Raw genomic sequence first — 25,197 nt, 5'->3', positions numbered from 1 at the left:
CGATAATAGAAATGTATAGAAAGCAACTAATGGTTATTAAAAGAAAAAAAAAAGAAAAGATATAATAAAAAATAATATATAAAAAATTGTATAAAATAAAAAAACTTAATTTTATTTATTATTATCAAATTATTAAACATTTTTTTTGTTTTATTTATTGGACCATAAAAAGGTTTTTATTAAATTCAGGATGAAAAAAAAAAATACATACAAAGATTTTTGTTTTTTGTTTTAAATTAAATTATACATATTAAATCGAACTTTTATTAAATATTTTATTTTGTTTGATGTCTAATGAATCTTAAAGCAATGAAAAGACAAATGAGGAAGAATACAGCATAACCAAAGATTACTGATAAGAATTTGTACATATTTTCTTCTTTCATTTCGTAACGGTCGAGAATAAGATTACCATTAGTAACTTGACAATAAGCACGAGTTTTACATTCTGCATTTGGATAGGCTACGGTATTGTAACATTCAGTTGCATTACCTTGAGAGTAGTCACCAAGTTCGTTAAGACGGGTATAGTTGTATGGGACTTGGACATATTCGTCATTATCGCAATGGAATTCGAGGTCACGGAATTCGTTGACCATAACAATTGCAAGTGGATAAGTGGTTGGATCCAAATCATAGAACCAATGCCATCCTTTGGCAATACTTCCTGGTGGAATCATGAAACCAGCGAATAAAGAACTAATTGAAAGAGCAACACCACCAAGAGCATGAGCAATTTCATCAGTTGGTAAAACACAGGCAAAGACAATAGCTAATAATGCAAAGTTTAAGTAGGTTGTGAATAGAACAAAGCAGAAATAAAAGAATGGAGCACCATTTGGATCGGTTCTAAGACCAGAGATAAAGTAACATGGGATGGCATAAATAATAGCTGAAAGGAAATTCCATGGAAGATCGGCAGTAACAAAGGTAACGAGGTAAATTGGAATGGAGTACATACCGGATGATTGTTCACGATAGAAAACACCTCTTTCCATATTTACAACTGGGATAGATGACATACCAGACATACCACCAAACATTAAACTAAAGAAAAGAATTGAAACACGATTATAAATGTTCTCTTGGTTAGTTGACATTCTAACGAAAAGAGTACCTAAGATAACACCTAAAAAGAGTGAACGCATTAAACGAGTACGAATATTTTGTACTCTACGGGTTTGGGCCAACCAAGCTCTAACCATAAGTTCTTTAAATTGAGTACCATAGGTTGAAGAGTATATACCGTGGAATTCTGGGACTGGAGTACCTGATGGCATAACACCTTCATTAATTTTAGCTAATAAATTGGTATTTAATGATGATTCTTTGAATTTTTGGACTGGGTGGAATTGATATGGTTCACCGTTAAGAGTAGTGTCAATAACTTCGTCGGTAACATCTAAAATAAAATCGGCTGGATTTTTGAGTGGATCACAAACAAGACCGTGACCTTCAAAGTAGTTGAGTACATCAACACTCATTTCACCAGTTGGACCAAAGTATACAGTTTCACCACCTCTCTTTAATAAAAGTAAATGATCGAATTTCTTGAAAATTGAAGTTGATGGTTGATGAATAGTACAGATGATGGAACGACCACTTTCGGCAATCTTCTTAATTAAATTCATTACTTTAAGAGCGGATGATGAATCGAGACCAGATGTTGGCTCATCAAGGAATAATAATTGTGGATCGGATGCTAATTCAATACCAATGTTAACACGTTTTCTTTGAGATAATGAAAGACCTTCTTCACCATGACCAATTGGTTTGTTTTGGATCTTGATAAGATTGAGAGTTTCAAGAATATTTTCGACAAATTTGATTTTTTCATCCATTGGCATATCGGCTGGGAGACGAAGTTTAGCACTGAAGGTAATTGCTTCACGGACAGTTTGAGTTGGTGGTAAAACATCTAATTGTTCTACATAACCATTTAAACGAGTGAAGTATTTATCACGTTTTTGACCATTAATTAAAATTTCACCTTTAGTATGACCACCAGTCTTTCTGTTTGCTAATACATCTAAAAGAGTTGATTTACCAGCACCTGATGGACCCATTAAAGCTAAAAGCATACCTGGTTTAACATAACCATTGATTTCATTTAATAATCTTAATCTTTGCTTTTTACCATCTTTCTTGATATCAACTTCATAAATAAGATCTTTCCATTGCATGTAACAACCAATTGGGACTTCTTTTTGTGATTTAGCTTTCTTTTCAACAATTTCAACTTTTGATTCCTTGATCTTATTCTTTTTAACACTCTTTTTCTTTAATTTCTTATCATTCTTTGGATCTGAAGCTCTGTGATCATAGTGAATATTTTTGAGGAAGAAATACATTAAAATTGAAAAGATTACACCAAAAGCAAATACAATTACTAAATCGATCCATTTGAACCAATTGTTTTGTGGCATACCAAGTTGGTCAAGGAATTGATCACCGTTTTCGATTGGACAGATTTGAGTGACATTTCCACCAAAGAATTCTGGGAATGGTGGTTGTAATTCTGATGATTCACAGTGATATTTAAGACCATGATGTTCATTTGACATTAAACCTTCGAAAGCATATTTAATTGGTGAGATCCAATAGATCCAAATCCACCAACCACCAATTGATTTACGAGGAGCCATGAAACCAGCGAATAAAATGAATGGGGAAAGAGCAGCTGGAGCAATTACTGAAGCAATGGTTTGATTTGGTGAGAAAGCAGATACCATCTTAAAGAAAGATTGGAATGCAAGATCACCTACAAAATTCATTAAAAGGAAATAAATGAATTTTTCGGCATTCGCTTGAAGACCACACATCCAGTAGACCAGCACAGTAAACACAACAGTTTCGAGAGCAGCAATTGGAATTTCAGCAAAAATTAATGAAAGGAAGAAAGCCATAGTACGATAATATTTACCATCTTTTTGAACGTAGAAAACTTCTCTTTGTTCGAAAAGAATAGCAATAGCACCCATACCAGAGAAGAGAATGAATAAAAGAGCAAAGAAAATTAAACCAGATCTGTTTTGACCATCTGTTTGATTTGGTGCCAAATTCCAAAACAATGAACCCAAAATAAGACCCATAACAATTGATTTCATAATTCTCATACGAACAGCAACTGGATTTGAAATTAACATTTTGAAGGCTCTAATACTTGCTAAGTGAACTTGATAATTTAATTCGGTTGGATACTTGGCTAAATGTGAACTATCTTTACATTGTGAATAATCTGGTTGTTGACCATCGAGATCGTTAATGATCGATTGGAACATTTCGGAGTTTTTATAAGCTTCAGCAAAATCTTCAGCACCTCTAAAAGTTGGTTCACCTTCACCACCCCAATATAATTCTGGTTCATCAACAATTTCTTGGAAAAATTCGGCTGGATTGTGGTGAAGTGGTAATTTGAAACCTAATGATTCAAAATAACCAATAGCATCACTCATTGGACCAAAATAAACCATATGACCTTGATTTAAAACCATTAAAAAGTCAAATAATTTAGTAAGTTCAACACCTGGTTGTAATAAAGCAACCATAGTTGCAACATTGTTTCTATTTGATAATTCTCTAAAATGTTTCATTAACTAAATTTTAAAATAAATCATTAATAATTTACTCGAAAAAAAATAATAAAAATAATAATAATTATATTTACATCTAATGAAGTTGTACTATCTAAACCGGTAGTTGGTTCATCCATAAGAACCAAACCTGCATCTTTAACTAACTCGACACCAATTGTAACTCTTTTCTTTTGACCACCAGAAACACCTCTTAAAAATTCATTACCTACTACTGTATCTTGTTGTCTCTCGAGATCTAAAGTCTTTAAAATATAATCTACTCTTGCGTTCTTTTCTTCTTCAGATGATCCCTCTGGCATTTGAAGGTCAGCACTAAATTTAAAAGTTTCTCTAACAGTGAATGGGGCTAAAAAATTTAAAATTAAAATTAATATTTTAAAAAATTAAATAATATTTAAATATCTAATAAACTATAACATACCCATGTGATGATCATCTTGAACAACATATGAAACATCTCTGTGATGTGTATCTTCGTGAGCAAGTTTACCGTTGAATAAAAGACTACCTGAAATTCTTTCGTCGTGAGTTTGTTGTGAAAGTGCTTTGAAGACTGAGGTTTTACCACAGCCTGGTGAACCAAGGATTAAAACCATTGAACCTGGTTTTAAAAAGAAATTTAAATCGGATAAAATATTTCTTTGATTATTATCTTTTTCTGTTCCAACGGTCATTGTTAAATTTCTGGCAGTGACATACATCCCTTTTTTTTCTCTGTATAAACCCATTGGACCTTGATCATCATAGTTTCCCTTAGTGTTGGCACCAAATGGTGATGATGATTGGTTGGATATGGTATCCATGGCAATCTCTTCATTAATTTCTGGAGGAGCCATTTTTATATGTATATATATATATGTTTATTTATTATTATTCTATATAGTGTAAAAGTTTATTTTATTGCTTAATTGAATGAATAAATTAAAAAAATGCAAATAAACAAAATTTAAAACCTTTTTATTATTATTATTATTATTATTTATAATTTATAAATATAATATTATATTAATTAATGTTATAAAAAATTAAATATATATTATTGCTACTAAATATATATTATTTTTTTTTAGTGATACAAATATATAATTTTTTGTATTTATTTTTTAGAAAAAAAAAAAAATAAATAAATATAAAAAACTATTTATATAAAGATTTCTTCCTTTAAGAAAATAAATATAAAAAAAAAAAAAAAAAATTAGTATTTGAATTTTGTTGTTATTACACATTATTTAATATAAAATGAATAAAAAAAAAAAAAGTTTGATATGTCATTATGATGGTGTTGTAATGTTCTCACAAACGATTACCACCAAATAAAGAATAAAATGATGCATTTTAATTTTCTTTCATATAATTAAAAATAGGTTTTTGAGTGGTAATTTTTAATTAAAAATAAAAATAAAAAATTTAAAAATAAAAAAAAAAAAAAAAATTAAATGTGTGTTGGTTTTTTTTTAAAATAAAAAAACAAATTTAGACCCAAAATAACTGTGTTTGTGTTTGGGTGGGAGAGTAAAACAAAAAAAATAAAAACAAAAAATAGTGAGATACAAATAATTAAAACAATTACTAAAAAAAAAAAAAAAAAGATAAATAAAAAATAAGGACAAGAAAACAAAGATTGTTTTTATAGATTTAATAATAAACACAATAATTATTTTGTTTTTTAATATTAGCACCGCCAATCTTGCACTTCCACATTTTTTTTTATATTATATTTTATATTTTATATTTTAAAATTATCTTACTTTTAATTTTTTAGATTAAAACAAAGTGTATTGGTATAAATAAATAAAATAAAGATTGAATTATAAATAAATAATAATCTTTTTTTTTTTTTTTTTTCTTGTTACTATTATTTAAAAAAAATATATAAAATGAAATAGAAAAAAAATAGTTTTATAGAAAAAATAAAAATAAAAATATAAAAATATAAAAATAAAAAAAAAAAATAAAAAAAAAAATAAAATTATATAATACTAAAAATAAATTTTAACTTTGTACCATCCATAACCATATTAATACTAAAACGAAATTATCTAACAACATAGATTTGAAAAAAAAGTTAGTTTTTAAAATTTTGTTTTTTTTTTTAATTTTTTTTTAATTTTTTTAATTTTTTTTCAATTAATTTTGCATAACCAATATTGTCGCATGCATGATACTATAAAAAACTCAATCTATTTCATCATTCATAACACAATAAATTGCACCATAAAAATCTTTTAATTGGCATTTTCGATTATTTAATTTTTATTTTTAAATTTTTTTTTTAATAAATAATAATTACTCAATCAATTTCACCTTTCACATGTGAAAATCTTTTTAAATAAATTTATGATGGAATGATATGATCATAAATTTTGTTGTGAAAATGTGTGAGTGGGTAAAGATGTAGTGGGTGGAATAGAATTTTATTTTATCCAAAAGATAGGAAAAACAAAATCCCATTTTTTTTTTTTTTTTTTTTTTTTAAAATTTTTTTTTTTTTAATTTGTTGTTAATTTTTGATTAAATAAATTAATTTTTTGTAATGAAGTAAAAATTATGTTTTGTTTTTTTTTTTAAAACTTCAATTTTTGGAACCTTTTTTTTTTTTTTTTTTATTTTAGGGGAAAGCAAATACCAGATAAAACGTGGCAAAAACACATAATTATTTCAAGCCAAAAAGTAAACTGCACATCAAAAAAAAAAAACTTATATGTTCCAATTAGCCCCAAGGTATGGCGAAAAACTACTTTCCTCTTTTATCCAAATTTATAAAAAAAAATATTTAAAAATAAATTAAAAAAAAAACTGCTAAAAATTTTTTTTTTTATTTTTAAAAAAAATTAAAATAACCTTATATTTAAAATAATTTTTTTTTATTTTATTTCAACGCCAAATTGTTTATTTTGGATATCTATGGTGATTGCTTTGCTTTTTTTATTTATTTTTTTTATTATATAGAATCTGTCAATTTTTGCTTCTTTCGAAATGTTTATTCTAATCATATATGCCTAAATTCATTTGTTAATGCCTAATTTTCTAAAAAAAGAAATAAATGAAGTTTTAAAATACAATGATTATTTGTGTGTGTTAAATTTTTTTATTATTTTTTTATTATTTTTTTATTTTATTATTTTATTAATTTTTTTTATTTTATTTTTTGGATCCCGATGAATAAATAGAAAAAATGTAGATTATAAAAACTCATTGGAAAAAAAAAATTACGCATTTTTATCATACAAAATTGTTGGTCCATAGATATTATTTAAATTTGATGAAGTTATTATTGTTAAAAATATAGTGTATCATTATTTTATATTAAAAATACCACGAATTCACCCCACACTTTTTTTTTTTTAGATTTCATTTCTGTTTTATTTTTTTATTTTTTTATTTTTTTATTTTTAAATTATTTGAATTAAATCAAGAAAGGGTTGATTTACCACCCAATAATATTAAAATTAAATTAATTATAATATAAATGATAGAACTTTGAATATTCCCAAAAATAAATTAAATAGTTATAAAAAAAGAAAATTTATTTAAAAAATATTGAAAAAAAAATTTTGTTTTTTTTTTTTATTTTCGTTTTTCTTTTTTTTTTTAAAATTTTTTTTTTATTATTTTAATTTTTCATTTATTTTTAAATTTATTAAATTTAAACATATAATTAAAGAATGACAGTCGAATCAGAGGTAGAATTTATTAGCGTTGGTGCAAATTGCCTCGGTGATTGTTTAGTATGGGGTCAAAATGGACTTGCTGCATATGGTGCACAAAATTTTGTTGCATTATTTGACCCAATTCAATCAAAAGTTTTAGCAACTCTTCCAGGACATAAAGATAGAGTTAATCATATTGTTTGGGTACCAAATGTCACCGAAGGTATATACATTTAATTTTAAAAGAATGATTTTAATCCAAAATTAATAATAATTTTTTTAAAAAATTAGAATATTCAAAAAGATATTTAGCAAAAGAAAATGAAATTTTATCATGTTCATCAGATAATACAATTATATCATGGAGAGAAATTAAAGGTGGTAGCAAACATCAATATAAAGTTGAACAAGTATTAAAGGGTCATAGCGATAGTGTAACAAGTATTTCAGTATTAGATTTTCCAGATGGTTCATTATTATTATGCTCAACATCAGCAGATAACACTGTTAAGATTTGGAAAAGAGAAGCTATTAGTAAAGAAAATTTAGAGAACAATACATTACCACAATGGAGTTGTATTCAAACTATTGATTTTAAACCAAAATGTATGGAGTGTTGCAGTATTGCATTCATCCCAGATACCCATATTCCAATTATTGCATTGGGTGGTCTTGAGCCAAGAATTCACATCTTCATTCAAAATACTGATAGCAATATATCACAAGAGCAACCATTACAATTTAAAAAGTTAATGTCATTACAAGGTCATCAAGATTGGATAAGATGCTTATCATTTACAACATCATTTAATACAGAGGAAAATGAAAACGAACTTATTTTAGCTTCGTCATCACAAGATTTCAAGATTAGACTTTGGAAACTTTCTAAATTTACTCAAAAGAAACAAGAAGAAAGAGAAAAAGAGGATTCTACCAATTTATTAGGTTCATTATCAACTCAATTAAGTGGTGTAACATCATTAAGTACCAAAGGTTATCTTTTCAATTGCAATTCAAATAAATATATTATACTCTTAGATGCAGTTTTATCTGGTCACGACGATTGGGTTTACTCTATTCATTGGTCACCAGCTACATTCAACAAACAACTCGATAAAAAAGAACAACCAATGTGTTTACTTTCAGCATCTATGGATAAGACAGCTATTGTTTGGAGACCAGATCGTAGTACCGGTATTTGGATCGATGAAAGCAGAGTTGGTGATATGGGTGGTAATATTTTAGGTCTATATGGTGCAGTTTTCTCACCGGATTCAAAATACATTCTTTCACATGGTTATAATGGTGCATTCCATTTTTGGAAACAAAGCGAAACATCTAAAACTCTTTGGGAACCTCAAATTGTTGTTAGTGGTCATTTTGGTCCAGTTCAAGATTTAATGTGGTCACCAGATTACAGTTATATGATTTCATGTAGTACCGATCGTACATTACGTCTTTTTAGCGAATGGAAAAAAGGAGGCGAAAACAACAACCAAGTTAATTCATGGAATGAAATCGCAAGACCTCAAATTCATGGTTACGATTTAGAATGTTTTACTTTTGTTTACAAGAAATCCCATGTTTTAGTTTCTGGTGCCGAGGAAAAAATTATGAGAGCATTTGTAGGTTCACAAAATTTCGTCGATACTCTTTGTAATATTTCTAAAGTTCAACCAATTAATGATGGCACTCAAAGACCATTAGCAGCCAATCAACCTTCATTAGGTTTATCAAATAAACCATACGGTGGTAGTAGCAGTGGTAATGATACATCAGCTACAGAGGAAGATCAACCAATGAAGATCGCAGGTGGTGGTGAAGAGGGTGAAGGTATGGATACAGGTTATTTTGAAGACGAAATTCCATTTAATCCAGAGGTTTTAAGCCAACCACCATTTGAAGAACATCTTTTACAATCAAGTCTTTGGCCAGAAATTCAAAAACTTTATGGTCATGGTAACGAAATCATTTCAGTTGCTTGTAGTTATGATGGTCAATATTTAGCATCAGCATGTAGAGCATCAGCACCAGATCAAGCTACAGTTCGTATTTGGAACATATCAAATTGGAAAGAGGTTGCCAATCTCAAGGGTCATACTCTTACTATTGTAAATTTAGCATTTTCACACGACAGTAAATATTTATTAGGTGTCAGTAGAGATCGTATGTGGACACTTTGGAAACGTACCGATAATCCAGAAGAACCATTTATTAAAGTTATCTCTGCACCAAAAGCTCATGGTCGTATCATTTGGTCAGGTTCATGGAGTCACGACGATAAATATTTCGCTACAGGTGCTCGTGATAAAGTTGTTAAAATTTGGTCATTAGAAAACATCACAACTAAATCTGCTTTAGCTGCAACTCTTCCAACATTTGGTTCAGGTGTAACTTGTGTAGAATTTGCACCAAAATCAAATAAATTTGAAAATGAGCACTTAATAGCTGTAGGTGAAGACGAAGGTAAAATTACAATTTGGAAATCAAATAACAATTGCTCAGAATGGTCATGCATTCATACAATCTCATCTGAAGTTTCCCATACCTTAGATGTTAGAAAAATTCGTTGGAGAGATACCCCAATCATTGGTCAAGACAATTCAATTACTTATCAAATTGCTACATGTTCACTTGATAATTCAGTTCGTATTTTTAATTTAAAATTTAATTAAAAAAAATAAAATAAAATATCTTTTAATAAAAATAAAATAAATATATAATTATTTTAAAAAAATAATAATATAATATCAAAAAAAAAAAAAAAAAAAAAAAGAAAAAAAGAAAAAAAGAAAAAAAAAAACCATATTGTGGTGGTTTTAAAATTTTTTTTATTTATTATATTATTGGATTAAAAAATACTATTTTTTATTAATTTATATTGTCTATTTAAATTTTATAATTTATTTTTTTTATTTTTACATTTTTTATATTGATATATTCCACTTCTTTTTATTGATTAAATAATTTTTTTTGCGAATTAATTAAACCCTAGTACCCATGCTTTTTTAAGATTTTTTTACTATGCACATGCTGTTATAAAAAGAAAAATAGTTTAACTAATTCCATTATTATTTTTTTTAATAAGTGTAATTCCCACCCCCAAAATTTTTTATACCTATCCAAGTTGGACTTTATAATAAAAAAAAAAATATTTATAATTTTATTTTTAATTTATTTATATGTGTTTTTAATTAAAATAAATTATAATAAATCAAAATTAAAAATATAACTACTTTTAAATTTATATTTTTTTAGGAATAAAAAAGTCAAGAAAATAATTTGTTTATTTATAGAAATTTTAAATATAAAATTATTCACTAATGATGATATATACCACCATTTATGAAATTATAGGGGTTAAAAATGGTTTTTTTTTTTTTTAAAATCTTTTATTATATAATTATATAATTAATTAAAAATTTAAATATATAATAATTTTTAGGGTAAAAAACATTGCTTCCATTCAGCAAACATCACAAAAAGGAATTTGTTTAAAATATTAATAATTTCCTTTTTATTATTTTATAAGAAATAATAATTTACAATTAATACATCCATACATATATTATCTTGTGTTGTGGTGTGTGTGGAAATATTTAAAATTTTTTTATATTTATATTACTAATCAAACATAGATATTAATATAAATTATTTATTAATGGTATAATAAAAATGGAATTAATCTTTTTTTAATTGTTTTTTTTATTTCTGTTAATTTCATTATTTTAATTTTAATAAAAATATAAATAAATTAATAAATTAATAAATATATATTTTTTTTTTTTTATTATATTTATAATAAAAATAATAATAATAAATTTAGAGTTTTTTTTTTTTTTTTCAAATATATATATAGTATTTATTTATTGTGTTTTATAATTTTTTAAATAGCAATAAATTTTCATAGTTTTTAATTATGATAAATTCGTCAAAAAATAGCGATCATGAAATTGATATAAATAATAATTCGGATAGCAATAATGGTCATAATAATAATGAAAATAAAGAGGGTAGTAAAAGTGATAATAATTTTAATATAGATATTAATAAAAGTAATAATAGGATATATAAGTTACGAAATCAAGAGATCAAAGTCAATAATTCGTTAGATTCTTTTACATGTCCAGTCCCAATATCCGATAGTGTTGATTTAGAAAAAAATAAAAGAAATAGTGGTGATAGTAATAATGGGGTTTCAAATATAAAAACATCTTTATTTGTTACAGCTAGAAATTTATCATCTACTGTGGGAAAGGGGGAAAAGGAAAAAAAAATTTTAACAGATTTAAATTTTTTTTTAAAACCTGGCTCAATGGTTTTACTTTTAGGTTCTCCTGGTTGTGGTAAAACTTCACTTATGAATACATTGGCCTTATTAAAAAATAATGAAGATATTTCAGGTAATTTGTTGTTTAATGGAAGACCGGGAAATGAAAAAACACATCATAGACATGTTAGTTATGTAATTCAAGAAGATCAGCACATGGGTAAGTAGTTAGTTATTTATTTATTTATTTTTAAAAAATTTTTTTTTTTTTTAATTTTTAAATTTTTTATTTTTTAAAATACTAATTTTTTTATTTTTTCAAAAGCTGCATTAACTGTAAAGGATACACTAAAATTTAGTGCTGATTGTCAATTAGGGGATAAAACACAACAAGAAAGAAATGAAAGGGTTCAAAATGTTTTAGAGTTTTTAGAATTATCTCATGTCAAAGATACAGTGGTTGGTGATGAATTTTTAAGAGGTGTTTCTGGTGGTCAAAAGAAAAGAGTTACAATTGGTGTTGAGCTGGTCAAGGATTCAAATTTGTTACTTATGGATGAACCAACAAATGGGTTAGATAGTTCTATTGCCTTTGATTTAATGACAAAAATCAAACAAAAAGTCGAAAGCGAAAAGTTGTCTTGTCTTGTTTCATTATTGCAACCAGGTGTCGAAATTACAAGATTATTTGACTACTTGATGATTATGAATCAAGGGCAAATGTCATATTTTGGTCCAATGAACCAAGCAATTGGTTACTTTGAATCTTTAGGATTCAAATTCCCTCATCGTCATAACCCAGCAGAGTTCTTTCAAGAAATTGTTGATGAACCAGAATTATATTGGAGTGGCGAAGATCATCCCCCATATAAAGGTGCAGAGGATTTTGCATCGGCCTATAGAAAGTCAGATATCTATAAATATACACTAGATTACATTGACAATAATATTCCCAACCCCAGCAGTTATGTAGACTATTCAACAGAGAGCGCCTACTCAATAACATTCACCAGACAATTACTATTAAATATTCAAAGAGGTGTTAAATTAAATTTTGGTAATCTTGTCTCGCTTAGATTAAGAATATTAAAGAATGTAATTATGGGTTTCATTCTCGGTACTCTTTATTGGAAATTAGAAACAAATCAAACTGATGGTAACAATAGATCAAGTTTGCTGTTTTTTGCCCTTTTATCTTTTGTATTTGGTGGTTTTAGTTCAATTTCAATTTTCTTCATCAACAGACCAATATTTTATCAACAAAGAGCATGGAAATATTACAATACTTTTTCTTATTTCGTATCAATGGTTATTAACGATCTTCCACTATCAATTATAGAGGTATTGGTTTTTTCAAATTTCCTTTATTGGATGACTGGGCTTAATAAAACTTGGGATCGTTTCATTTACTTTTTACTAATGTGTTTTGTTAATGATGTGCTTTCTCAATCAATGTTAAGAATGGTTAGTTCATTTTCTCCAAATAAAAACATTGCCGCTGCTTTAGGTCCTGCTCTTATCTCTCCTTTCCTTTTAATGTGTGGTTTTATGAAAAAGAAGAATGATATCCCAGGTTGGTGGATTTGGTTATATTGGATATCACCAATTCATTATGGCTTTGAGGGTTTATTAATTAACGAACACCATGGTTTAGATTATCATTGCTCAGAAAATGAATTTTACCCACCATCATACTTACCAAATTTTAATCTCACTTATCCACTTGGCTTTGAAGGAAATCAAGTTTGTCCAATTAGAAAAGGTGATCAAATTTTAGAGAATTTAGGTTTTGAATCAGAGTTTTATTTCAGATGGGTAGATTTGGCTATTTGCTCGGGTTTTGTAATTCTTTTTTGGATAATTACATTCTTCTGTATGAAATATATTCAATTCTATGAATATAGAAAAGATACTAGTGTCAAAGTTAAAGATCAAAGAGTTGCAAGAGAAATGAGAGTCAATATTAAATCAAGTCAAGCTAGATTAAAGAAAACAAATAACGTACCAAATGGTTGTTACATGCAATGGAAAGATCTTGTTTATGAAGTAGATGGTAAAAAGGATGGTAAAAAGCAAAGATTAAGACTATTAAATGAAATTAATGGTTACGTTAAACCAGGTATGCTTTTAGCTTTAATGGGTCCATCAGGTGCTGGTAAATCAACTCTTTTAGATGTATTAGCAAACAGAAAGACTGGTGGTCATACTAAAGGTGAAATTTTAATTAATGGTCAAAAACGTGATAAATATTTCACTAGGATTTCAGCATATGTAGAGCAAATGGATATTTTATCTCCAACTCAAACTGTCCGTGAAGCAATTATGTTTAGCGCACAAACTAGATTATCAAAGACCATTCCATTAAAGGATAAAGAAGATTTTGTCGAAAATATTCTCGAAACATTAAATTTAGCAAAGATTCAAAACTCTTTAATAGGTGAAGGTGAAAGTGGTCTTTCATTGGCTCAAAGAAAACGTGTTAACATGGGTGTTGAATTAGCATCTGATCCACAATTATTATTCCTTGATGAACCAACATCTGGTCTCGATTCATCATCCGCTCTTAAAGTAATGAATTTTATAAAGAAAATTGCATCAAGTGGCCGTGCTGTTATCTGTACTATTCATCAACCATCAACAACTATTTTTAAGAAATTCGATCATTTACTTTTATTAAAGAGAGGTGGTGAAACTGTATACTTTGGTCCAACTGGTGAAAATTCATCCATAGTTTTAGATTATTTTTCAAGTCATGGATTGGAATGTGATCCATTCAAGAACCCAGCAGATTTTGTTTTGGAGGTAACAGATGATAGTATCCAGGTGGAAAATGAAAAAGGAGAGTTGGTACATTTCAATCCAGTTCAATCATTCAAAGATTCAGAAGCTAATAAGGAATTAGTTAATAAAGTTCAAACCAGTATTATGCCAGAGGAAACAGTGGTACCAACATTCCATGGTAAATATTCTAGCTCAGCTTGGACTCAATTTAAAGAATTAAATCAACGTGCCTGGAGAAGTAGTATTCGTAGGGTCGAAATTATTAGATCTCGTATTGGTAGATCAATTGTTTTATCAATAATCATCGGAACATTATTTTTGCGTATGGACAATGAGCAGGAAAATGTTTATAATCGTGTATCATTATTATTCTTTAGCTTAATGTTTGGTGGTATGGCTGGTATGTCAGTAATTCCTGTTGTTGTAACCGAAAGAGCTGTATTCTATCGTGAACAAGCATCTGGCATGTACAGAGTCTGGTTATATTATATAAACCTCATCATTTCAGATCTACCATGGGTAATACTAACTTCGTATGCCTATGTAATTCCAGTATACTTTTTAACAGGTCTAACTTTAGATGATAATGGTTGGCCATTCTTTTACCATTCATTTGTTTCAGTTTTCGTATATCTAAATTTCTCCTTAGCTGCCATCTTTTTAGCCTCAGTTTTACCAAGTGAAGAAATTGCTTTTGTTTTCAATGGTGTTTTACTATCACTTACATCATTGTTTGCAGGTTTCATGGTTCCACCAAAGTCATTACCAAGATATTGGAAATGGGTTTACGATATAGATTTTATCACATACCCACTCAAGGCTTACCTTACAACCGAATTTAAAGATATGGAGTTTGTTTGTACAGATGGCAAAGGTGCTGTTCCTATTCCAATTCCCTCACAAAATACAACAAAACTTTTCTGCCCAGTAACAAGGGGTACTCAAGTTTTAGATTCTGTAGATTACAAAGTCAAGGATCAATATTATGACATTTTAATTACAAGTGCTTTTACAATTTTCTTTATAGTTCTAGGTTTTCTATCATTCAAATTTGTTAGATATCAAAATAGATAAATATTTTATATTAGTCTTATAGTATTTATTATATTAAATCCTTTTTTATTTATTTAAAATTAAAAAAAAGTTAATAAACAAAAAATTCTTTTTTATTACAAAAACTAAATAGTTTTTTTTGTTAAATTTTACATAGAATCTAAAATAAAATGTAAAGATAAAAAAATAAATAACATTTGGTAATCTATTAAAAAAATATTTAATAAAATTTCTTTATTTTGTTTTGAACAGATAATAGATTTTTGGGAAATATTTAAAATATTTTTTTATTTATTTTGAAACTTTGAACGAAAAATTATTAATTTATATTTTACACAATTATTTTTATTTTTTTTACAATTGATAAAAAAAAAAAAAAAAAAAAAGTTTATTATTATATTTAAAATATAAGGTGGTATTTTTTAAATTTATAGTTTTCTATTTCTTTCTATCTATCTCTTTTTCTTTATATTTTCTATCTATCTCTTTTTCCTTCATTCTATTTTTCACCCTTCCTTCTATCCTTTTTCCTTTTTCCATATTATTATTAAACACATATAGCATTAAAATGAACAACTCAAATATAAGTATTGGTTGTTGTAGTATACAAAAAGAAAACAGTTTTAACGAAAGAAATGATAAAATTATAAAGAAAAATGAAGAGCTTCGAAATAGTAGAGAAGATGCAAAAGTTTTATCTGAATTAACAAAATTTATAGTAAGTTATTTTTATTTTTTATATAACTTTTAGGTTACTAACTTTAATAAATAATATAGGTATGAAAGTATGCAAATATATGTAAGTTTTATATATTAAAAAAATAAATTTATTTTTTATGATATTTATTTTTTATTATTTGTTTTTTATATTATTTTTTTTTAAAGATTGAACCGAATTTATTTGATTCATTTATTGCCTCACCACCTTTTTCTTCAATTTTACAGCATTCTTTGTGGAGATCTTTTTCATTAAAAACAGGGGAATCAGTAAGATATTTCTGTAAAACACCAACTTGAGTGAAGTTATATTTCTTTACTTGTGCATTGGTAATTGATCTAATAATCTTGCCCATCATATCATATTTTTGCATATTAATAAATTGTTCATTTACAATTGATTTATTACCATTTTGTATAGCGATGGAATGGCTGAAATATGCACCCAAATATGGAATAACTGGACAGCTGCTATCAACTGAATCCATGACCTTTCTTAATCTTGAAATATTTTGTGGTAAAATCATTTCTTTAAACTCTGTAATTGGTGTATTGGCTTTGGTTGTCTTTATAAATGCCCATGTTGTTTTAAGTTTTTCAATGGATGGTTTGCTCATTGCTGCAATAATTGCAATCGAGCTATTAAAATTTTTTAAATACCAACAATTCTAAAATAATAAAAAAAAAATTGTAAGTATAAATTTCTTTTAAAAATAATAAAAATATACATTTTTACTTACCAATGCAATATTTAAAAATTTAAAAATAGTTTCAACTCTTTTTTCAAAGCTTTGAGATAATACAATTTCACTGCAAACCCATAGTACAAGATAATTAAATCTATCAGTGATCTTTTGAATTGGTGGAGAATTTGTTTGATGAACGGCATAGTCTAGAATTTGTTGTTTGGTTAGTTGAGATAAAAGATCTTGATCAATAATTGTCAATTGTCTTGCAACTTCGTGAGGTCTAAGGCTTGAATCAAGTAAACAAATATCATTTTGGTTTGCATTTTGTGATAGTTGGAAATCTGGGATTGGTGCCGGGGCATCAAATATCTCCTCTTCCTCATTACTATTTCCTTCTTCTTTTAACTTCATTGACGAGTAAACTTGTTTTAGTGCTGATTTTAATGTATAATTGGTTATTAATTCAATCGAATCCGAACAACTTTGTAAATATTTATTAAATGATATCATGTCATCACTCTTAAAATCATTCCAACAATTTTCAATCCATCTTTGTGAAAATGATAATACCCTATTTAAATAATAATAAATGTTAATATTTTATATTTTTTGTTTTTATATTTAAATTATAACTTACTTTTGTTTAATTACATGAGTTTTTGCATTTAAAAATCTTTGTTCTAAATGTTCTATAACTAGAGGAATTTTGGTAAATAATAAATAAGTATCAAAGAATAAACTAAATAGTTCATTACTATGACCTCTTTCGTGGGTTAATAATTGTATAAGCATTTTAAGAGTAACATTTTTAACTTTTGGAATACCGTCTTCTGATGTAAATTCAATTTCTTGGTTTATTACTGGACTTGACATTAGCTCTCTTATAAAGTCATCACCCTCGTGGTATGTACTAAAGTTACCACTATTACCATTACCACTTACACTTAAAGGTGATGCTGAACCACTGGCTAAAAATGATCCAGATTGGGAAAGTGATGAAGGACCAGTAAAACTACTGGTAGCTGGACTATTAGAAAATAAATCGAATGTTGATGCACCGGTTGGTAACAGTGATGGGTTACCTTGGGATTGTGATAATAAATTGGTCGATGATATTTGAGCAGGACTGTTTAATTTTTTTGAGCTTTTAAACTTTTTCTTTGCAGCTTGCAATGCTGATGTAGTTTGAAACTTTTGATTAGTTAATAAACCTAATAGTTTTCTTTTAGAGTAAATTGGATGATTTCCTTTATCGTCATAAATATCCTCAATAAATTCAACCTTTATTTTTTCGAAATTAATTAAAACTTTTTGCTGTTGTTGTGTTTGTTGAGGTTCTTTTGTTGAGGTATTTGATGATGCGTTTAATGATGCTACAACTGGTGAATCTGGAGTTCCCTTATTATGTAATGGTGAAGCTGGTAATGGTGGAGGTGGTGGGGGATGGGATGGTGGTTGTGATGTTGGTGATGGTGATGTAAATTGTTGACCTCTTGGACTTTCAATGCATTCTAAAATTGGTGTTTGAACGGATGATGATGGACTGATACAATCTGAGTTAACTTCTGTGAATGTTTTTTCTCTGTATAAATCATCATTTTGAGAGTGACCTCTTCTTATAGACATAGCAATTTCATCTTTTGAACTAGTTCTACGTTCCAATGTTCTTGGTGAATCAAAACTATTTGAAAGTAAATTATCATCTCTATATTGGGATTTTCCGCTCTGAGTAATACTACTAGAACTTCCATTAATACTACTACTACTTGTATTTAGTGAGTCTGAAATATTTGTATCTGAATTGCTACTTGGTATTTTGTTTAATTGGGGTTGCTGTGGTATATTTTGAGTAGATTGTGACAAATTATTTGAAGAACCTTTATTCTTTTTAGTTGCAGTACTACCGCTAAATTGTTTAAATATTGTCTGAATAAATGTTTTGGACTCTCCTTTGTTGGCTACAGTTTGGGATCTACCTCTACCAAGATAATGGAAATCACCTTCCCCTTCTTGCTGTGCGAATGGGTTATCACAAGAGGCTTCATAGATATTCTCCTCTGATGAACAATTTGATAAAGTATCAACTGATCCCCTTCCTGGGCTAATATGTTCAATATCTAAAGTATAGGATCTGTTTCTCGAATTTTGAACATCGCCTGCTGTATTTTTTAGTGATAGTGGTGGAATAACCAAACCATTTGTTTTTTTATTTAATTGCTGGGTATTCATTGTTGGACTAAGTGGTGTTGGGGTTTGATTTTGTTGTTGATTTATATTATTATTTACAGGAATATTTACATTACTATTATTTACAGAATTATTAATTGATTGATTTAATAACTTATTGGTTTTTGGTAGTGGTTTTGGTGGTGTTTTTTTTGAGCCAAATAATCTGCTTCTTGGTGAAATTGGTGATGACTCTATCGATGAATCATCATTTGCACTATATTATATAAAAAAAATATTAATAACTACTTTATAGAATAAAATTTAATTTTTTAATATATTACCCATCAATTGAAAACTTTACTGGAGAATATGCTTTGGGTTGAATGTTATCCAATTTTAATGTTTTAATTTTTAAAAGATAAAATGAACTTGGTAATTCAGTTAAATGATTTTCTTTTAAATTTAATTTCTTTAACGTATCCATTGAACCTAAACAAGCTACACCGCTATCATTGTTGAGTTTATTTGATCTAAAATTAATCGATTTCAAATTCATTAAATTTATAATATCTTCATCGATATGTGAAAGTTGATTATATGATACATCTAATCTTTTTAAATTTGTTAATAATTTTATTTTTCCTGGGATTTGTGTAATTGAATTTTTTTTTAGCTCTAACCTACAATTATTAAAAACATGTTAATATATAAACCAAAACTATATTTAATTTAATAATTTTAAAAATTCTAAAACTTACCTTGTTAAAAAAATTAAATCAAAAATACAATTTGGAATTGATGTTAATTGACAATTTTCCATAGATAAAGATTTTAAATTGATAAGACATCTAAAATAGGGTGTCAATTTATCAAAATTAATATGAATATTAAATGATAAATAAAGACGTTCAATAGATCTAAACTTTTGGCTATCTCTAACTTGATCAGGAAATTCTATAAAATTACTTTTAACCAAATCCAAAGAATTGCCAGTTGGTGTACGCTTTTTATTTTCTAAAAGAGGAGAGCTGCAAGGCGAGCCTATACCCATTGTAATGAGTTGTTGTGGTAATTTTGATGATGGTCTTGGGTCATGATTAGAAAATGATGATGGTGATAGTGATGATGATGATATAGTTGTAGTAGTAGTTGACAATGAGGACGAGGAAGAAGTATTTGATAAACTAAATAACGGTGGTGGTGGGAAATCCATCTCCCCAATACTATGGCAATAAAGAAATGCATAAACCTTTGATACAGCCTCAGAAAAGCAGTTACCATCCAATACGATTCTTCTTAAACTGGATATTGGTGAAAGATTTGGGATTTCTTTTAAAAGATTATTTGATAAATTTAGTACCTCCAAAGTTTGAATATCTGCAATAGTTGGTGGAATACTTGATAAATTATTCTTATATAAATTTAATGTCTGTAATTTACTCCATTTTGAAACTGTTTCGGGTAATGTTAACAATCTGTTCTCTGAGATATCTAAATATAGCAATTGGGAGGTAGAGATAATAAACTCATTTGAAATCGAGGTGAGAAGATTATTCTTTAATACCAATCTTGTTAAAAACTTTAATGTATAACTTGACAATATAAAACCAAGGTCTGAAATTTTTCTATTACTGAGGTCTAGGTTTTCAATATTACTTTTTGCTACACCAGCGTTACCATTTGATAAAATTGGAGAAGATGTAGTTGATGATGTTGATATTGATATTGTTCTTGGCGAAATAGGTTGATGTTGTAATTGTATTTGCTGTTCTTTTTCAATACTGCTTATTGATATTTCAATATTTTCTTCTTGAATCATTTTTTTTTCTTAATTTTTACATTAAAAAAAAAATTTAAAAAAAACTTTATAAATTAATTAAAATGAAAAAATAAATAAATAAAAAGATTTTTGATATATAAAATAAATAAAAAACTAATTTATAACCTAAAATAAAATATTAAATCTTTTAATATATATTATTATCTTTTAAAAAAAAAATTATTAATTAACATTAAATTTTAATAAATTAATATAAAATATTTTAAATAATTAAAAAAGGTTGATGATGTTGTTTATAATGTGAGTGGATGTAAGTTAGAAAATATTAATTAATATTTTCTAATGCAAATTTTTTTTTCTTTTTTTCTTTCTTTTTTTTTTTTTTTTTTTTTTTTTTTTTTTATTGTAAAAATATGAATTAACAATATACACTAAAATAATATATACTCTATACTCTATAAAAAATTAGATGGATATAGTGGATAGATGTGAAAATATTATTATTGATATCAACTTTTATAGAGCGAAAAAAAAAAACAATAAATTAAATTGTCAGCAATAATAAAATAAATTGTTAGAAATAACTATAAAAAAAAACACATACTGGAAGGTTGTCTTATTACTACCAAAATTGATATTGTGTGGATATTAATTTAATGTATAACTAATAGATAAACACTGAAATGATTTTTTTTTGTTATTTATTGAAAAATTTTTATTTATTTTTATTATTATTTTATTTTACTATATGTGTTATAAATGTACAATAGATATATTATTTTATATAATTAAATATTTTAAAAAAAATTAAAATATAAAATAAAGTTTACAATATTAAAAAAAAAATAATAAAAAAAAAATAATTATAAATAATAAAAAAAAAAATAAAAAATATTATTTGATTTAAAATATATAAGGTGAGTGTGAGCGCGTGGTGTTTTTTTTGTTATGTTATTAGTGTGTGTGTGGTTATTAGTGTGTGTATGTGTGTGAAACTTTTATTTTTTTATTTTTTTTTTTATTCCTATTATTGTTGGAATGTAATAAACTAAATAAATAAATAATTTTAAAATTCTATTCTTATAATTAAAGTGCCAAAGATATATATCTTTAAATACATTTTAAAATCTGTGTTTAGTGTATATAATTGCTGTGATTAACCTATTGATTTTTTATAATTTTTATAGATTTTCTATTTTTAACTTTTTAATTAGTGTTTAAATTATTATTATTCTTTCATATATTTGATTTGTTATTTTTTGGGTTATTTGTTTCTATTATTAAATATTGTTGGAGTCTTTTTTTATAATAATACAATTAATTTAATTGATAAATGTTCTTTTTTATTTTAAATTTTATAAATATTTATATATATGGTATAGTTAAGAAAATTAAAAACAATAAAAAAACCACCCCACCCCACGCTAACAAAAAAAACACACACCCAAAGATAATATTTGCGACATACAATAACTACTGTTTGATGATAATGCTATAATGAATTTAACTATAAATAATTGTTATTTAATAATGAAAAGTAATAGTGTTTTGATAACAAATTTGTGCTAACTAGTAATAGCAGTAGAAGAAGAAGATGGTAACTTTATATGTTATTGTTTTCTGTTAGATGGCGTGTGTGTGTGGTAATTTTTAAATTTTATTATTGTTTATTAAACTATTACTACAACTATTACTACTACTACTACTACTATATTACCACCACTGTATTTTTAACCCGCCACTACATTAATTATTATTGTGTTATGTGATATAACATATATGTTGTTATAAAAAATAAAATATAAAATAAAAATAAAAATATAAATTTTATTATACATACACAAAAAAAAAAAAAAGAAATAATTTGAAAAATAAATAAAATATTATAATATTGCTCTATGTATATTATTATCTATTTTAAATATAAGTTATTTGATCAAAAAGTGATTATTGTATGATAAACAATTTGAAATCATTTTTTTTTTTTTTTTTTTTTTTTTTTTTTTAATATTATTTTATTTTAATTAAATTTATTATTAAAAAAATGTTTGAGGTTATTGTGTGTTTTATATATAAAATCATTTTTGTGATTATATTTTTCTCTCCATTTAATCCTTTTAATACACTTCCCAATCATTTTATAACCATTTTACAAATTAAAAATTTTGATCTAATTATAAAAAAATTTTGAAAAAAAAATTTTTTTTTTAAATTAATTAATTTTGGTTATTTTTTTTTTTTTTGAATGTGGGTTTTTTTTTGAGAGTGGGCGGTTTATAAGTTTATATACAAATGGTGTGTGTAAGTGTGTGTATGTGTGTGTTATGTGTGTGTGTATGTGTCTATGTTTGTTTGAAAGTGTCCATAGAGGGACTTTTAATACAATTAAAAAAATTATAGTTTGTTCATTGATTAAATATATAATATAAAATCATTATTTAACTATTTAATCATAATATCTAGATAGATCATAACTTTCCTTAAATGATAAAATCACAATAATTATTTTTAGTAACCCCTGTAAAAAAAAAAAACAAAAATAATAAAACTACACTTTTTTTTAATTTATTATTTATTTAAATAATAAAAAAATAATAAAATTAATGAATAAATTTATTAAATTATTATAAAATGTATATATATTTGTTTTTTTTTTTTTTTAATTTGATTTAGGTTCATCCTTCTTTCTATTTAACAATTTATCTAAACGATTTCTTACTGGTTGTAAAGTTGGTAAAATTGAAAGAGTTGCTAAAATTCCCATACTTAAAATAGATTTTAAATCAAAAATATCGGTTGGTTTGGAAATATTTTGAATTGAAATTCCAGCTTTTACTGCTAAAAAGGTTGCTGGCATTATACCTATAAATGTTCCAATGGCAAATGTTGAGATTGGTACATCTAATAATGGTGAGGCTAAATTAATAAACCAATTTGGAAGGAAGGGTGTAATACGAAGGAAAATAATATAATTGAATAAATTATCACGACGTTGTGAAATTGATTCTGAAAATAATTTTAATTTATCTGGGAATAATCTTCTAACCATATTTCTACCAATATAATATGATATTAAATAGCTTAAGGGTTGCACCTAGAGTTGCTACAAAACAAACAAGTGGAAATCCAACTTTTAATCCAAATAATCCACCTGATAAGAAACTTAGAAATACTGATCCTGGAATTGAAAATGCTTGTAAACTATATTTTATTAAATTATCAATGATTTATATTTATATTATTATTATTTTGAGAGAAAAAAATAATTAATTTCATAATTAATTATTTATATTTATTATTTTTACTTACAATGTATAAATTACTCCAAATGTAGTAATTACAATAAAATAATTATCTTTAGTATATTTTGAAAGAATATCACTTAAAACTTTGACATCTTTAAATGATTGTGGTAAACGAATTAATTGTTTGTGTTCCTCTGATAAATTTGGGAAATTTAAAAATAAAAATACAATAACAGTGATTGAAACAGCAAAAAATACAACGAGTAACCAAATTGGAAGAGGTTCTGATTCTCCTTCTATTCTATATATATTTTTTTTATTTATTGTGGTATTCGGTGATATTTTAATTTTACTTTCTAATTTTGTATTAGTATTATTATTACTATTGCTATCAGTGCTGTTATTTATATTGCTATTATTATTATTATTGGTATTATTATTATTGGTATTAGAACTATTACTATAAACAATGTTATTGTTCATATTGTTAATGTTACTAACTACATCTATATTCATTTTTTTTTTTTATTACTATTATTATATAATATATTTCTTTAGTCGGTCGATTTTATAAATTTAATAGTATAGAGTATTATTTTTATAGGTATTGAAAAAATATATAAAACAAAATGGTAAATATAAAGAGTGTTTATTGGTCGTTCCTCTATCGTTGAAAAATTTAAAAAAAAAAATAAAAAATAAAATTTAAAAAAATAAAATTTAAAAAAACAAAATAAAATTTAAAAAAACAAAATAAAATTTAAAAAAAAAAAAAAAGAATTTGTTATTAAATTTAATAAATATATTATAACAATGTTTATTATATTTGGAAATTTAAAAAAAAAAAAAAAAAAAGGGAATATGGAAATATAAAAAATTTAAAATAAAAAAAAATAAATAAATAATTTTCAATAATTTGTAATTTATTAATAAAAATAATTAAAAAGTGTGTTAAAATATACAAATAAATATTTACCACACTTTTACTTTTAAGTTGTGATATAACTATTCTTTACAATTTTATACATACATAATAAAAAAAAAATAAAAAAACAATTTTATATTAATTATTTTTTATTTTTTTTATTATTTTTTATTTTTTTTTATTTTTTTTTATTTTATTTTTTTAAAATTGAACAATTTTCTTTGAACAGATACACCACGTGTATGAAATTTTATTTTAATTTTGGTATTTATATAAATTTTTTTATTAATTTAAATTAATTCATCAAAAAACAAAACACAAC

At 25.5% G+C, this 25,197-nt stretch overlaps 6 protein-coding genes across 6 annotated transcripts; 3 read left to right on the top strand and 3 right to left on the bottom strand.

Moving 5' to 3' along the window:
- Positions 1 to 233: 233 nt before the first annotated feature.
- ABCG2 (ABC transporter G family protein) lies at positions 234 to 4,751 on the bottom strand. The gene is made up of 3 exons (XM_003291168.1): positions 4,018 to 4,751; positions 3,668 to 3,942; positions 234 to 3,596 (listed from the first exon to the last, which is right to left on the bottom strand). Exons 1-3 carry the CDS (start codon positions 4,430 to 4,432, stop codon positions 276 to 278), a joined length of 4,011 nt encoding a protein of 1,336 aa, XP_003291216.1. The 5' UTR covers positions 4,433 to 4,751; the 3' UTR covers positions 234 to 275.
- A 2,510-nt stretch (positions 4,752 to 7,261) lies between these two features.
- DICPUDRAFT_155801 (uncharacterized protein) lies at positions 7,262 to 9,921 on the top strand (the record flags this gene model as incomplete). The annotated part of the gene is made up of 2 exons (XM_003291173.1): positions 7,262 to 7,469; positions 7,538 to 9,921. The coding sequence occupies 2 exons, from the start codon at positions 7,262 to 7,264 to the stop codon at positions 9,919 to 9,921; spliced, it is 2,592 nt and encodes an 863-aa protein (XP_003291221.1).
- A 1,244-nt stretch (positions 9,922 to 11,165) lies between these two features.
- On the top strand, positions 11,166 to 15,371 carry ABCG18 (uncharacterized protein; the record flags this gene model as incomplete). Its single annotated transcript, XM_003291172.1, has 2 exons — positions 11,166 to 11,736; positions 11,842 to 15,371. 2 exons carry the CDS (start codon positions 11,166 to 11,168, stop codon positions 15,369 to 15,371), a joined length of 4,101 nt encoding a protein of 1,366 aa, XP_003291220.1.
- Positions 15,372 to 15,918: 547 nt separating this feature from the next.
- Positions 15,919 to 16,133, top strand: DICPUDRAFT_155799 (uncharacterized protein; the record flags this gene model as incomplete). The annotated part of the gene is made up of 2 exons (XM_003291171.1): positions 15,919 to 16,068; positions 16,128 to 16,133. The coding sequence occupies 2 exons, from the start codon at positions 15,919 to 15,921 to the stop codon at positions 16,131 to 16,133; spliced, it is 156 nt and encodes a 51-aa protein (XP_003291219.1).
- Positions 16,134 to 16,219: 86 nt separating this feature from the next.
- On the bottom strand, positions 16,220 to 20,744 carry DICPUDRAFT_81896 (uncharacterized protein; the record flags this gene model as incomplete). The annotated part of the gene is made up of 5 exons (XM_003291167.1): positions 16,220 to 16,735; positions 16,808 to 17,327; positions 17,394 to 19,199; positions 19,267 to 19,605; positions 19,684 to 20,744. 5 exons carry the CDS (start codon positions 20,742 to 20,744, stop codon positions 16,220 to 16,222), a joined length of 4,242 nt encoding a protein of 1,413 aa, XP_003291215.1.
- A 2,620-nt stretch (positions 20,745 to 23,364) lies between these two features.
- DICPUDRAFT_81895 (uncharacterized protein) lies at positions 23,365 to 24,466 on the bottom strand (the record flags this gene model as incomplete). Its single annotated transcript, XM_003291166.1, has 3 exons — positions 23,365 to 23,799; positions 23,837 to 23,906; positions 24,015 to 24,466. 3 exons carry the CDS (start codon positions 24,464 to 24,466, stop codon positions 23,365 to 23,367), a joined length of 957 nt encoding a protein of 318 aa, XP_003291214.1.
- Between the last annotated feature and the right edge of the window lie 731 nt (positions 24,467 to 25,197).

This window comes from Dictyostelium purpureum (genome assembly GCF_000190715.1).
Source record: "Dictyostelium purpureum unplaced genomic scaffold DICPUscaffold_264, whole genome shotgun sequence".
In the NCBI taxonomy this organism is placed as follows: Eukaryota; Evosea; class Eumycetozoa; order Dictyosteliales; family Dictyosteliaceae; genus Dictyostelium; species Dictyostelium purpureum.
The sequence above is the reverse complement of the archived record's forward strand: the minus strand, read 5'-3'. Positions and strand labels throughout refer to the sequence as shown.